This window comes from Planococcus citri, chromosome 5 (assembly GCF_950023065.1).
Source record: "Planococcus citri chromosome 5, ihPlaCitr1.1, whole genome shotgun sequence".
Lineage (NCBI taxonomy): Eukaryota > Metazoa > Arthropoda > Insecta > Hemiptera > Pseudococcidae > Planococcus > Planococcus citri.
Window position 1 is genome coordinate 1,600,806 of NC_088681.1, and position 15,386 is coordinate 1,616,191.

Sequence of the window (15,386 nt, forward strand, 5' to 3'; positions counted from 1 at the left end):
TACCAAGATTATTATAATTTACTAAAAATTACCGTAATTAACCAAACTTATTGTAATTTACCCAATTTTCAACCAAAATTTATTTTAACCACTAAAATGAGCCACAAATTGTGAGCGATAACAAAGCCATAACCATAACTAAAATGATTGATTTAGAATTTTTTAACTGTAACTGTAGCCAATTCATTTCATTTTGGTAACGGTTAATTTGTAAAGTTTAGGAAGCTTGATGAGCTTTGATCAATTTCACCATTGTATGCCCGTTTTCAAGCAACTTCAAGATGTTTTATACGATTTTGTCAAAAAATTTTACAAATTTTATTGAAATTTGATCCACGTTTTGATGATTTTCACTTTCAGAAATGTTTAAAGTTTCAATGTTAACATTTGTTGAAAAAACATTTTTATTCAACAATGATTCACGTCATTCTTGCTCAATCCTGTCAAATTTTACAAAATTATCATCACTTTTTTGGTGATGTTGAGTGATTTTGATTTTACAATAAGCTTTTTCGAGTGTTTTTATTTAGTTTTCATACGTTTTCGACACTTTTTCTAGTACTTTTGCCAATTTTACCAATTCCAATAGTCATTTTTAGTTTATAATTTTTTTTTACGCAATTTTGGCAAATTTCTTCCACATTTCACTACTTTTTAGTGATTTTTATAAATTATAAAAAGTATTGCTTTTTTCATGAATTTAAAAAAAAATGCCACTTTTTGCAAGATTGTAAAAAAAAACTGCTTTGTTGGCAAAACTTTAACGAAAAAGTCTCACTTTGAAATTGAAAAAAAAAGAAACTGGTTTTTGGCCAAAGTTGTGAAAATGAAGTCTCCCACTTTATGTTAAAATTTTATTGCAATAAAAAGTCCCGAAATTGCATTAAAATCTTGGTTTTTTTTCTTCACAAAACTGTCCAAAAAAAAGGCACACTTTTTTGGTCAGAATCGAATAAATGTCCCATTGTTCACAACAGTTCCAAAACTCCCCACTTTTTGCAAAAAACGTTGAAAAAATTCCAACTGATTTGCAAAAAATTGCAAAGAAATGTCGATTTTTCGTCACAATTATATTAAAAAAAAATAATTGTTTTTTTCAAAATTGATTTCAACAAATTGAAATCAAGTTTGATGAAAAATTGATCAACTTTGTGTAATTTTCCACAATTTGTTAGATACGAGTATTTGAACACTTTTGCAATATTTCACCAAAATTTAGCGATATTTCATCGAATTTCAGTGCCATCCAACTGTTTTTACAACATTTCAACAAATTCGAGCAATTTTCACAAAGTTTGCTCAATTTGTGGCAATTTTTCTTCAATCTATGGCACCATTAGCACCTATAGTAATCAGTTAGACAAACTTCATTAAAGTTTACAAAATTTCCTGCAATTTTGAGAATATTTGATTAATTATTAGATATTAATCTTATCATATCAAGTAATTACAAACACCCCAAAAAAAAAAAAAAAAAAAAAAAAAATATTTTAGTCGTTTCCAATTTTTTTTTTGCAATTATAACAAATAGTCTGAAAATTATTTTTACGCCTCTTTAACAATTTTTTTGATATCTTAGGTGATTTTTTGCAGTTTTGTTTCAATTCGATAATATTTAATATTTTTTTGGAAGGGGGGAGGGGGAATTTTCAATAGCTTTTTTTATATTTGAACATTTTTGCAATGTTTTTATTTATTTTCAATCAATTACAATCATTTTTATGCTATTCTAACGATTTTTCGAGCTATTTCGCGAAACTGCTCAATTGTGCTGCGGATTTTTCATCAATTTAAAGCAATTTTGAATAACTGGGAGTTCAATAATTCAAACATCTTTTCCATAATTTTCGGAATTTTGGATGATTACCTACTATTCAATTCTGAAAATTTGAACGATAGTTGGCGATTATCGATAATCTGAGGCGATTTAAACGAGATGCCAAAAAATTCATAAATACTTATTTTTTCACCGGATAGCGAACGAAATTATCTGAGACAAATATTACACCTGATAGAAAAAATTTACCATCGATTCGATTTGTTCGTTTTTCCAAAGTTGAGCTGTAAGTACGTCGAAGCTGGCGCATGTAATTCTCAAACTATCCACACAGACAGAACATAGCGACTAGCGAGCGAGGTCCAAAGTAAAGACTAAAGAGCAAAAGAGGGATACGAGCGCAGCATTTCGCCGAAATCCAAATCTAATGGGTTCTTATTGCGACCACAAAACAAACCACAAATACCAGTTAGGGTTTAAACAACCTCGGACCGTATCGTATTTCGAATACCGATGCGTTCGCCCTGCGCTGCACCTCGTCGCTATTACGAGTAAATCGGCAATCGCAGCTCAGCCGAAGCTGGTCCTGAAACCGCATCTACAATTTCTATCTGTCGGTTCGGCGAACCCCTGTCGTAGATTTCATTACACTATGGCCGTTTAACCGGCACCTTTCACTGCATAATCTACCTACGTATCGTCGTACATGTGCTATATTCTCCCCTACATCTATACGTATGTATACCTACATACACGATGGCCAAGTTGGATACGTAAATAGCGAGCAGCAGGTACTCGTATAATACGCGTACGTAGGTACATAGAAAACAAAAACACCACCCGACCGATTAACTCGTTTGTATACCGAAGTGGGGAGAGGGGAAAAAAGGCAACCCGAACTCGGTGTCATCTCTCCGTGTAACTGGCTTAATTAAAAGTAATTAAACCGACCGAGATGATTACAAAAGGGTACACAGCTCTCTGGTGCTACTGCTACCGAGTTTTCGTTTTCCATTACCATAGCGTCGACACAGCCACAGGGACGGGGTTCCAGAAACCGCGCTTTTATACTACTTAATTACATCGCGATTCGTTCTCTTCGTGTCGTCTACACTTCTACAGTCGCGAGTCGCGGCTATTTTTATTCTTCTTTAATTATTATCGTTTTCTGACCTTCGATAGCGTATACAATATTTGACATTTTGGTACATTAACTCGACACACTTCTACTATATTCGAATCTCATTTATTCCTAATTTTTCTCAATCGCTCTAGAAACCCAGACACCCTGACACCCTGAGCCATGGATATTGGATATCCACCACCCACCACCCACCACCTCTGACCTTCTTCATCGCCATATACGAGTATAATGACGCGACGTCGTTTGAATATTTCATAAACCTATCTCAGCTCGCTCAAACACGCGCTCTCATCGCCGCCGCGCCGAACCGTTAATCACAATGGAAAATGAAAAATTAATATCGAATTCGTCGTCGTCGTAGTCAGTTTTCTAATCGACCCACCGCAAACAACTACACAGTACACACGCCACAGCCAACTTATTCGACGGCCTTAACTCGGCTCATTTGAATTAATAACGCGAGTATCTTCACTTCACACCACCATCATCCAATACAAAGACTCGGGAAAAAATCACACACAGTCTTTTTTCACCAACTTAGAGTTGAACTACCCCCCTTCAAAAGTACACATCTTGTTACCTTCTACGTTATAATTTCACCAGTCCGTTCGTTCCGTCCCTATTTTCTTATCGAATTCATAAGTTTAAAAAAAAAATAAGGGTGAATATAAATAAAGTAAGGGTGAAATATGTTAGTCGACGACGATGGTGTAACAAAAATACGAATAAAAAATGCTAAACTATGGTACTCTACTCTTGTTGCACTCCTCGAGCTATCACTTTTTACAAAAAGAGGGTACGACGTTAATTTTAAACGGTACATAAGTAATAGGGATGTAAATGATATAATCCTTCCATCGAGTCGAGGTCTCGCGACGGCGACGTACGACGAGAAAACATGGCAGATATGTTTGTATTTCGTATAATGGATTTACAAGCTCAACCCCAGCACGTAACTACTATCGCCAGGGGGAACACAATTACAATGCTAAAACCAGATATCGAATTACTTTTTTATGCACTCGCAGTGTCGAGCGAAAATCGCCGAAATTCAATAAGAATTACCGCGAGGGAAGCATATCAGACGAAAAATCTACACACAGCGAAATCAGTCATCAAGGTCATCGAAAACAAATTTTTTAATGGGAAAAGCGGACTTTTTTTGCGAGCACTTTCAACAGAAATTATTTTTTTTCGAATGTTTTGATTGGAGGAAGGGAAGGGGGAGCTGAAGAATCAATCTTTCATTCAGGCATGAAATCCACTATTTAATTTTTTTAGTGACTTTAGTGACTGAAAAATAGCAAAAAAATGACCAAAAATTTGAGAAAAAGTGACCACAATTTTGAGAAATGAGAGAAAAGTATATTGTGTTAGTCGGGGAGCCCACATAAGGATCTATTGCACCCCCCTTCCGGTCGACCCCCTGAGACAATTTTTTTTCTTAAAGGGGGAGTCCTAAGGAACATTTCTAGCCCTTGTCCTCAAAAAAAAGTGGCCCTACTTACAAAATGGCGGCCATTTTGAGTGACAGGTCAGCCGAAATCGCAGATTCTGCAACGTTCCAACATAGGACTTAATGCACGACATTTTTCAAACCGTACAAAGATAGATCGAAAGATCAGGCAAAAATTCATCACCTGTCAAAATTTCAAGTGCTAAAGTGCCTTTTTCGATTTTTGGTGAATTTTTGAAAATCAAATTTAGGCCAAAAATGAGGAGAAAAATCAATTTTACCAAATTGATCAAGAAAGCTGAAATTTACTCAGCAACTAATGTAGGTATTTTGGAGCCTCCAGTGAATTTTTGAAAATACTGGATCCTCCAGTACATTTTTGAAGCTTGAAATTTCCCCAAATGAAGTTAGCAAGCTGAAATTTATTCTGCACTCCAATTTTTAACACCCTCTGAAAACGACTTCAGGTGGGTTCAAGTCATTTTGGAGCCTCCAGCAACTTTTTGAAAATTACTGGAGCCTCCAGTACATTTTGGAAGCTTGAAATTTCCCCAAATGAAGTTAGCAAGCTGAAATTTATTCTGCACTCCAATTTTTAACATCCTCTGAAAACGACTTCAGGTGGGTTCAAGTCATTTTGGAGCCTCCAGCAACTTTTTGAAAATTACTGGAGCCTCCAGTACATTTTGGAAGCTTGAAATTTCCCCAAATGAAGTTAGCAAGCTGAAATTTATTCTGCACTTCAATTTTTAACCCCCTCTGAAAACGACTTCAGGCGGGTTCAAGTCATTTTGGAGCCTCCAGCAACTTTTTGAAAATTACTGGAGCCTCCAGTAGATTTTCAAAGCTTGTGATTTCCTAAAATTTCATCAAATGGAGATGAGAAGCCGAAATTCATTCTGCAAACTAATCTCAATACGCTACGAAGTCGACTGCAGGTGGATTTTAAGTCGTTTTGGAGCCTCCAGCGACTTTTTGAAAGGTTGTATGGCGTTTTGTAGAAAATAGAAATTTCCAAACAGTAGCTGGAAGCTTCAAAATCATTTGAAACCACTATGCAGTCGACTTCATATCGTATTGAAATTAGTTTGCGAAGTAAATTTCAGCTTGCTAACTCCATTTGATGAACTGTTGTGAGAATTTCAAGTTTCAAAAATCTGGTCACTCCAGTAGTTTTCAAAAAGTCAGTGGAGACTCCAAAACGACTTAAAATCCACCTGCAGTCGACTTCGTAGCGTATTGAAATTAGTTCACAGAATGAATTTCGGCTTATTCCCATCGACATTTGATGAAATTTCGAGTTTCAAAAATCTGCTGGAGGCTCCAGAACTGCTCAAAACGGGTTGAAACGGTTTCCAATCGATTCGGCGTGTCGAAAATAGGATATTATCCCAAATTTCAGCTTTCTTGGGCAATTTGATAAAATTTTGATTTTTCGCCTAATTTTTGGTCTAAATTTGATTTTCAAAAATTCACCAAAAATCGAAAAAGGCACTTCGGCACTTGAAATTCTGACAGGTGATAAATTTTTGCCTGATATTTCGATCTACCTTTGTATGGTTTAGAAAATACGCGGCTCTATCCAATCACATCGTCTTACATTTTTAAAGTTGAACACTTGATTAAGTGACCAAATTTCATGCCTGTTCATTTTCAAAAAAAAAAAAAAAGAATGAAAAAATATGGAAAAACAACAAAATCTTGAAGGAAAAAAAATAGGTCCAAATAAAAATTGCACTTTTGCCAAAAAACAGCACTTTAATGTTCTGAAATTTTGGTGAAAAGTACAATAAGTTTTCATCATTCTGTTCATTGACAGCGATTTTAAAAAATGACTATTTTTCAACAGAATTTTCAGAAAGCTCTCCACTCAATCCCCCCCCCCCCGGCCATTAAATGCACACACAAATTAACAAAGTCAAATTTTTCACAGGATTTTAAAAAAAATTGAAATTCGAAGAACATTATAGTGTACAAAGTATTTTTGTAATTTCAATCAAAATTATATACCTATAAAAAAAATAAATAAAAAAAAATACAAACGAACGCATTACGAATTTTTTAAAAAATTTTCACTACTTTCACGGGCTATTTTTAAAATCACTACTTTTTCACTACTTTCACTACCTCCCAGATACCCCGATCTTACAACAATTTGAACGATTTTTTATTCATTTCTTTCAATTATTCATTACACAAGTCCAGTGGGTTTTCAACGATCAATCACCGAATTTTCGAAATTATAAAACCGAGCCGAGCAAAAAAATTGACGAAACGTTGGTTACTATTTGGCGAAGACTGGTAAAACTACTACGTAATTAAATTCGACGTGACACGACACACACGCTTTATTAAACCCATTCAGCATACACACGCACCGAAACACAATTCGAATTGTCGTTCACTCGACAACCATACAGAAAACAGAAAGAGCTTAGCGCTCCGCTGATGAGCGAATCTTTCATATACGAGAGATATAGGTACACGATAGTTTGGTTGTCATCGTGAAAATGCCACCGGCACCAGTAACTAATTCGATTAAAAACTATTATCACCGAGTAAGGGGTACCACACGCGAGCCCCAGGCCCCGCTCACGCTCGCCATCGCCTCGTATACGAAACAAACAACAATCGCAGTCGCAGCCGACCGAAAATCATTCTAATTCACCCTCGCTCGCTCGTCGACAAATGCGATAACGACCCGAGCTCCACTACCACCTACCACCTACCACCATCGCGCATATTATCTTCATAAAAAGGGATACACGCTGCTCGATATTGAGAGACCAAGGGTCGGGGTAGGCACACACACACACACACACAGAAACAACGACCGACGGGGGATCGAAAGTTCACCCTATCCTCGGTGCTCTTCGTCGTCGTGCTTCGAATAAAAGCCTAAACCGCAACTTCGACGCAATTATTGTTTATTTCAGCGCTTTCCATATAATAAAATTAATTCGGCAGACTTTCGCTCAAACCAACTCGAAATCTTATTTTCTTATTACCTCGTGAGGGCGCCGCGCTCGCGTCTCTGTCCCTCTTTTTCACCCACTCTCTCGACATAGGGCATAAACAGATGTACCGTAAAACAGCCAGTTCACAGTTCACACCCCTAAACTTCATATATTATCATTAAACACGCGGCCAGGCCCACACCGCGCACCCTCATCCCTTCCTACCTATACTCATCCCTATATCGCCCTTAATCAGTTTGAAAATCGCGTCGCCTTTTTCATCCTCGCCTCAGCTCGTTTCCAACGTGCCGCGTATTTCGATCGAGGTAATTTCCGCCGCAGCAGTCGCTTTTTCACCGCCCATTATACAAGCTATACATATACCCACTGTAGTATAGTCAAGTATACTGTACACGTTCGCCGACACAGCGAAAGCACCCCTTTTTTTTCATCCCCTTTTAACGTACTATAGTAGTGTACACGTTTACATAACAATTAGTTTATATCAACTTTCGCTTCGGTGTACTCGTACTTGGACGAGAGCAGGAGCACCGCCTTCGTTTGAAAAATTTAAACCACCCTTGGCCAGTATCTATTCGTAGCAATTAATGGTTATTTGTAAATCTACATAGGTAGAGGTACTTACATGTCTTTCTTCTGTCGAATTTAAACCTAGACGAAACAAAACAAAACAAAATTACATAAATACACTAGTCAGATATTGAAAATCAATTAATAATTACTATTTCAAATTCAGCTATAAAATCCAAAAACTACCACTTTAGGTCAAACAAATTGAAAAATCGATAGAATATAAATCAACTCATTTTCAACAGCTCTCCATAATTGTAGTCAAATTGAAAAATTTATCAGATTATCGACTAAGTTTTCTCACACAGTTTGCTTACCCCTCTCAGAGAAGGGCTCGACATTTCGACTGGCAGAAAAAATTTTAACCCGACCAAGCTAAATCGAAAAAGAAAACAAAAATACATCGCCAGCCAAAATTGTGGCAGCTAAAATTGCATTTTAAAATTTTTTGAAACACAAATTCGAGGCAAAAATAGAGAAAAATGAAACATTTACCAAATGGACCTGGAAAGCTGATTTGAAGGGTCAATTTCTTCCAAAAAAAAGTGAATTTGATGACAAAAAAAAACACCAAAAAGTGATCAAAAAAATGACATGACGTATAAAAGAAACATTTCTGTCAAAAAATCGAAACTTTTGCACAATTTTCGAAAAAATAACAGACTTTTTGCAATTTTTCGCAAAAACACAATTTTTAGCCATTTGGCAAAAATTTGAGCCATTTTAATTTTGAAACAGGGGAAACTTTCGATAATTTTCAGCGAAAAGAAAAACTTGATCAATTTTTGCAAAAGGAAAAGCTTTTTGGCAACTTCCAGCAAAAAAGCTGGACTTTTCAACAATTAAAAAAAAAAGTTTTTATGACAATTTCTGACAAAAAAAAGCGGTACTTGTACAATTGTAAACAATTTTTGTAACGAAGAAAAAAAAAATTTCAGCAACCAAAAAAAAAAAAAATTACAAAAAGAAATATTTCTGTCAAAAAAAAGAAACCTTTGTGGACAATTTTTTGAAAAATAACAGAATTTTTGCAATATTTTCATAGAAAAAACAATTTTCAACCATTTTGCAAAAATTTGTGCCATTTTTGAAAGAGGGAGAATTTTTGGGAATTTCTAGGAAAAAGCTGGACTTTTGAACAATTTTTTCAAACGTTTTTTTTTTTTTTTTTTTTTTGGCATTTTTTGGTAAAAAAAAAGCTGTTCTTGTGAACAGTTTTTGGAAAAAAACGTCATATTTCAGCAATTTTGCCAGAAAGAGAGTTTTTGTAAATTTTTTTTTTGCAAAAAGCGAGACTTCGACGGTTTTAGCAAGAATGACAATTCACTGGTAGAAAAATCATACTTTTCAAAAAAGTGAGAAGTTCAAACATAAAAATGTTTTTAAAAAGTTTTTTTTTTAAATTTTTTGGAAAAAAACTTATCCTTGGCCAATTTTTTAAACAACGAAATCCATGTTTATTTTAGAAAAAAAACATGGATAAATTTCTACATAAATCAAGACATTGAAAATTCAACAAAAGCAGGCATAGACCTCTTGTTAGATAATTAATGCCCAAAAATATTGATACTTGTTTGCAATTTCAGGCACCCCGACGATATTTTTCAAAACAAAAGTAACCAAAAATTTGCAGTTTTACAAATATTTCTATCAATATTCATGCACGAAAATTGAAATTATAACATTACGAGGGAGATGGGGGAGGGGGGGGGGTAACTTTTACAACGTGAAAAAAAGTCAATAAAACGATCAAAAAATTAAATCCAGAGACGTGCCAAATCGGAGGAGAACCCCCCCCCCCTTCCTCGGCCTTCTCAACAGAAAGTTGAGACATTTTTGGGAAAATTGGGCGAGTTCGAAAAAGTTTTCCCCGATCATAGTTGGAGAGTAGAAAAATATTTCAGCAGTCAAAACTGCCAGAAAGTCCCAACTTTAGCTGAAATATCAAAAAATACCCAATTTTTCGCTGAAAATTCGGAGACAAATTTTTTAATTTTTGCCCAAATTGATGGATGTTTTTGAAAATAGGTACATAAATATGTAAAAATTAGGTGCTGAAAAAAAAATGAAGAATTGTGAATTTTCGAGAAGAATTGTGAATTTTCGAGAGCTTTTGCGTTCGCCTCATAACTTCCTGACAATGTTTTACATTTCCCTTTTTCTTTCTCCAACCAAAGTTGAAAAGTTGAAAAATTGACTTCTTACATCGAAAACAATGTAATTTTGCTTCTGAAAAATTATCAATTTTCGAAAGCTTTTGCCCACGTTTTGCTCGGGCATTTATTACTATTTCTAAAAACATAATTATTAATAATTTATCGTTTTCTAACATTTAAAATTATTCAACATTTTTGCTTCCAACTCACGCTTCTATTGGTATGAAAAATATCTCAAATATCTGTGAGGGAGGGGGAAGCGGTCTGGGGTAAATAGTTGAGGACATCTGACGAAAAAGGCTCACTTTTGAAAACTGGCACTTTTTGGAATTCTCTGCCATAAAAAACGAGTTCGAGATTTCTGTCATTTTTTTCACAATAACTTTCTCAAAATCGAGAGACTTATGAGGGGGTTTGAAAATACCTGGTTAAAAAATCTTTCCAAGATCTCAACTCAATGCAGCGAAAAATAATTTCGAAAATCAAAGAAGATGGAGAACGTCTCAAAACAGAAAGATAACGACGAAATCAGTATGAAAAGCTTCTCCGAGCAAAGCACACAGCAAGTAATACGTATAGAGAAATAGATCGTGAACACGAGAAAAACTACATCTGCGGCAGACTCACTTTAACGTATAGCAGTAGGAAAAACAAAAAAATAAATATTCCAGTCTCGTTTTGAGAAACCCTGCTTCTCGAGTATACGACGAGTACGTATTCCCTACGTTAATCTCCTCCGTGCCGAGCTCCATCCCTGCAGCCAGCCAAAAGAGGAAGTCAAGAAAAAAGAGCACGAAAGGTAGGTATCTGCGAGTACAGCGGAAGAGAAGAAAAACGACGAAGCACGATGCGATGCGATGGGAGCTTCTTATATTTAAAAAAACATTAATGCCTAGAAGGAGAGTATCGTGTTAGGTGGAGAAAAGATAAATTAAACGAGAACGCTGCCTGTATCCCTCGTGCCCATGCCCATGCCCTGCCCCGTCGTCCGGCAAAATTCGAGCTCGACTCGTAGAGCTGAAGAAAAAGGGTGCGAATTTGCAGCCGTCTAATTAATGTTCGGGGGCTTTTCTTACAAAACTCGGCAACGCGCGTGAAAAACGAACAGCGCAGAAAGGGAGACGCGAGGCGGGGGCGGGGGCAGGAGCGGGCGAGTTGCGACAGAATAATTAATGAGAGTTTTTCCAGTGAAATGAACTCGGCTGGTATTGGTCGGGAAGCCGGTGGAATTGTTAATTTTAAGCTTCAGTTTTAAACTTTTCGCCGAAAACGGAATAATTTCCAACTCATTAGGAAAACAGTTGAAGGTGTTTACAGTTTTTTCTCTCTTTTTTCCTCTTCGTCTTCTTCTTTTTTTTTTTTACTACAGACCCCGCTATACCGAGCACTGTGCATTGTACATAACGACGACGCACGGGTCGAGAAAGATATCCTCTCTAATTTTTTTCTCTCGTTCCTCTCTCTGGGCGCCCTTTTTAATTAGAAAAAGTTTGCTGAGCAAGTTTCGTTCGCTCTGTCTTCTTAGTCTTCTCAATTCGAGTCGGTCGTTTGAAACTATACAGTAACTGAATTTCGGCACACAATGAAAGCAAAAGCCAAGTTTTTAATTGCGTTAGATCCTCTTGACACGACGAAGCAACGTACCAAAGGTGTTATGGTCTATAACAAGGCAGAGATATTACAACCAGCGTAAAAATTTTTGCATCGCATAAAAGGCTATTGAAGGAGGAAACCCTAAAATACACCACCAAAGCGAATTTCAGTTTAGGAGATTCATTTTGTAGATTTTTGGCAAATTTTGGAAATTTCAAATTCGATCCACATAATTCTGTTATTCTGCCAAATTCTAAAAAAAAAGTCACGCTGCTTTTTTTCCAAAATTGTGGAAAAGAAATTCTATAATCACAAAAATGACTTTGTTTTTTCTTTCAAAATTGCAAAAAAGTCCCACTTTATACCTACCAAAATAAAGGTGAGAAATCACATTTTGTTAAAATTTCATCAATTTAACGCAAAAAGCTGAAATTTAGTTCGTAATCGATTTTTGAACTTTCGAGCCGATTTGGTGATGGTTTCAAACCATTCTGGAACCTACAGTAAATTTTTGAATTCTCCAGTTCTCAAAAAAAATGTCATAAATGGGGTCAAAATGAAATTTGACACCTTTAATTTCAAACTTTTCGTCTTTATGACCCTGTTAGTCGATTTTGGCCCATATTTTCAAAATCCGCTCATGTCGAACCAAATCGAAAATTTTCTATGATTATTTAAGGGCGAAAAAAAGTTCACAGTTCACAAACGAGTGAATGAAACTCGCCTCGCTCGCTCCTATCGTTTTGCTCAGACGGAGATGCTAAAATACTTGGTCTTCAATGGTACGCGAACGAAGATGTGCTACGCATCCGCCATCAAACTGTGGACATTTCAAAAAACACTCTCACTAAACGAGTGGTGTCATCGTTAATCGCCAGCATATTCGATCCGCTTGGTCTCACAAACCCCATCCTAATTTGAGGGAAAATCTTGCTTCAAGAAATATGGTGGCAGGATGACGAAATACCTCACGAAGTTGAAAAATTTTTTTGAGAATATTACCAAGATCTCGAGCAAATGTTCGCAATTGAATTTTCACATGCTTACTCGACATTTGCTCCTGATAGCTTCAAATTAATTGGATTCAGTGATGCAAGCAAAAAAGCTTATGGTGCTGTCATTTACATTAAATCATACTCTTCATCATCAATCTCTGTCTTGCTTGTTGCTTCGAAGTTGAAAGTCACATCGATAAAAGAGCTTAAAGTTCACTGTCTCAATTTACTCGGTGCTGTACTACTCGTCCATCTCATGTTGAAAATTGCTAAAATGCTGAAATACAATGTCTCAAAATTCAGAGTCTATTCCAAAATTCTCAAGTAACAATCGCTTGGCTGATGTAGTATAGGTGGCTATAATTTGGAAGTCTCTGTCTACTTGAACAAATTCTCTGATAGATTGCGTTACTTGAATTCAGATTCGGTGTGTTGTTGGAACTTTTGAATCTGGTTTCAAGTAACTTATGAATTTTCTGTGTAGGAATTAGACGTACGTTTTCGCGTTCTTTTTCTTATTATTTTTTGATTTATGTATAATGTGTTAATTTTGTGATATTCGGATTTATTACAATGATTTGAACCTGATTTACCTTTAGAGATTTTATTTCGCGAGTTAACTGATTTATTCACCTGTGCTGAACTCATCGATATGGCTGAGTAGAAAGCCTAGCAACGGAGTTGCCGGTAATGGCAATTCTGCCATGATGTGGTGAGTGAGTGTTAGGTAAAATGTCCCTTTACGATATGCCTTGATTATAAGGCTTTTAGACTTAGTGATGTATAATTGAAATAGCCGAATTTGGCTTAATCTTATTTTATTATTGATATGGTTCGATTATGAATCTTGACATAGGACTTCGGTCCTCCGTGTAATTTTTCCAAATTGAAATATCTCGATTCATGAGATTAACTTTCGGACCTACATTCACAATGGTGAAGTAATCGAATCAAATGTGTTTTATTTTGATTTATCTTTGATTTCTAAAATTATATCGAGATGTCTTCTCGATACCTTCTTGGCCTTTTCTAAATTTATTATTGTGTAGAAGATGCTTTTGTTTTATTAAGGTAATGGAAACTGATTTATTGAAGGTTATGTGGTATAACTAGGTTTTTATTCCTATCCTATTTCTTTCCTACTTCCTTATGCTCGTATTATTCCATTTCCTATTTATCTTCTTATGATGCCTATTTTCTTACCTATCTAATGATGCCTATTTTCTTACCTACCTATCCTCTTCCAAACTAAATTGGTTGCCCTAAAATAATAGCCTACTATCTTACGTACCTATTGGTGTTTTTAGAACTTTCCTATGTGCTATATTCATGTCAGATTTTCCACTTTTATGAACCATTATATTCCTTGATTAAAAATCCTTATTAATAATTTTTCTATTTCTATACCACACTGAAAGGTCCAGAATCTCGATTCAATACCTTATGTAATCGTATCAAACATGTTAACTCAATCATACCGTACTCTCAATGGAGTTACATAAACATGAAAGAGAATCCTACAGATTTGGTCACTCAAGGTGTAACAATTGACTCGCTCATCGATAATTAACTTTGGCTCCAAGGACCTAGTTGGTTAAAAACTGAAGATACGCCTAAAGTAGAAATTAGTTTACCTGAGCCACCTGAAAAGCGTTGAACTGTATTGCTGTTATGTTAAGCAACTACCAAAGTATTCATCACAGAATATTTATCGTACAAAAAGCTCATCAGAATGGTTCGATTGTTTGCAACGTTCTATGTTCGATTACCTCATTACCAATTGCAAATTTTGAAGAACATGTTCGAAGATCCACTTTTTCCAATTCATGTCATTGCTCGTATTTCTCAGCTTACTTGGTTCAAGGATGAAATTGAATCAATCCAGAATCAAGTACCTTTGAAATCTCGTATTCCGCTTGCTTCGATAAGTCCATTTCTCCATCACTTTGGAGTACTCCGGGTAGGAGGAAGGCTTTGAAATAGTTGCTTCTCTTATGATGTCAAACACCCGATAATTCTACACTGACAGTCAGAGTACTCCAAACTTATCACTCGACAGATTCACAAGAAGTATTACCACTCTTCTCAATCGTTCACTCGCTTGTTCATACTCAGTTGCTACTGGATTGTTACTAGAGTTCAACGATTAGTAAAGAACACCGTCGATAATTGTGTCTCTGCTCTCTGGTGTATGTGAATGAAAGCTCAAAACAGTTAGCCAAATCATGGGTGATTTGCCTACTGAATGCTTGACTATTGATAGTCTGTTTACCAACACCAGTGTCGATTACAGAGGTCCTTTCACGATCTGATGTACTGATCATTGAACACCAAAGTACATCAAGTGCTACACAGCATTCTTTGTTTGCTTGGTTACTCGAGCCATATTCATCGAACCTGTCTCCGATCTCTCAATGACAGTGTTTTTAGCTGCGTTTCAACGATTCTGAAATCGCCAAGGTACACCTGTGATCATGTACTCTGATGACGCGACAAATTTTGTTGGTGCTAAAAACGACCTCGAGAAAAATAATCCTGAACTCACCATCAAATGGAAATTTATTTCCCCCAGAACGCCGCACCAAGGTGGAAAAGAAACATCTGCTAGCTACAACAAAAGGAGCTGTTCAAACTGAGGAAGAATTTAGAACAGTTCTCACCTCCATTGAGGCCATCCTCAACTCTCAACCTTTATATGCCTCTTGCAACTCGACTGA

At 36.1% G+C, this 15,386-nt stretch overlaps 1 protein-coding gene across 6 annotated transcripts in view; it reads right to left on the reverse strand.

Moving 5' to 3' along the window:
• gro (groucho) overlaps nucleotides 1–15,386 on the reverse strand; it is a 182,676-nt gene that overhangs the window by 15,356 nt on the left and 151,934 nt on the right. For all 6 annotated transcript variants that reach the window (XM_065365756.1, XM_065365757.1, XM_065365758.1 and 3 more), the window contains one exon: nucleotides 7,981–8,006. In XM_065365756.1, coding sequence (XP_065221828.1) covers nucleotides 7,981–8,006 — 26 coding nt within the window. The remainder of the gene's footprint in view (nucleotides 1–7,980; nucleotides 8,007–15,386) is intronic.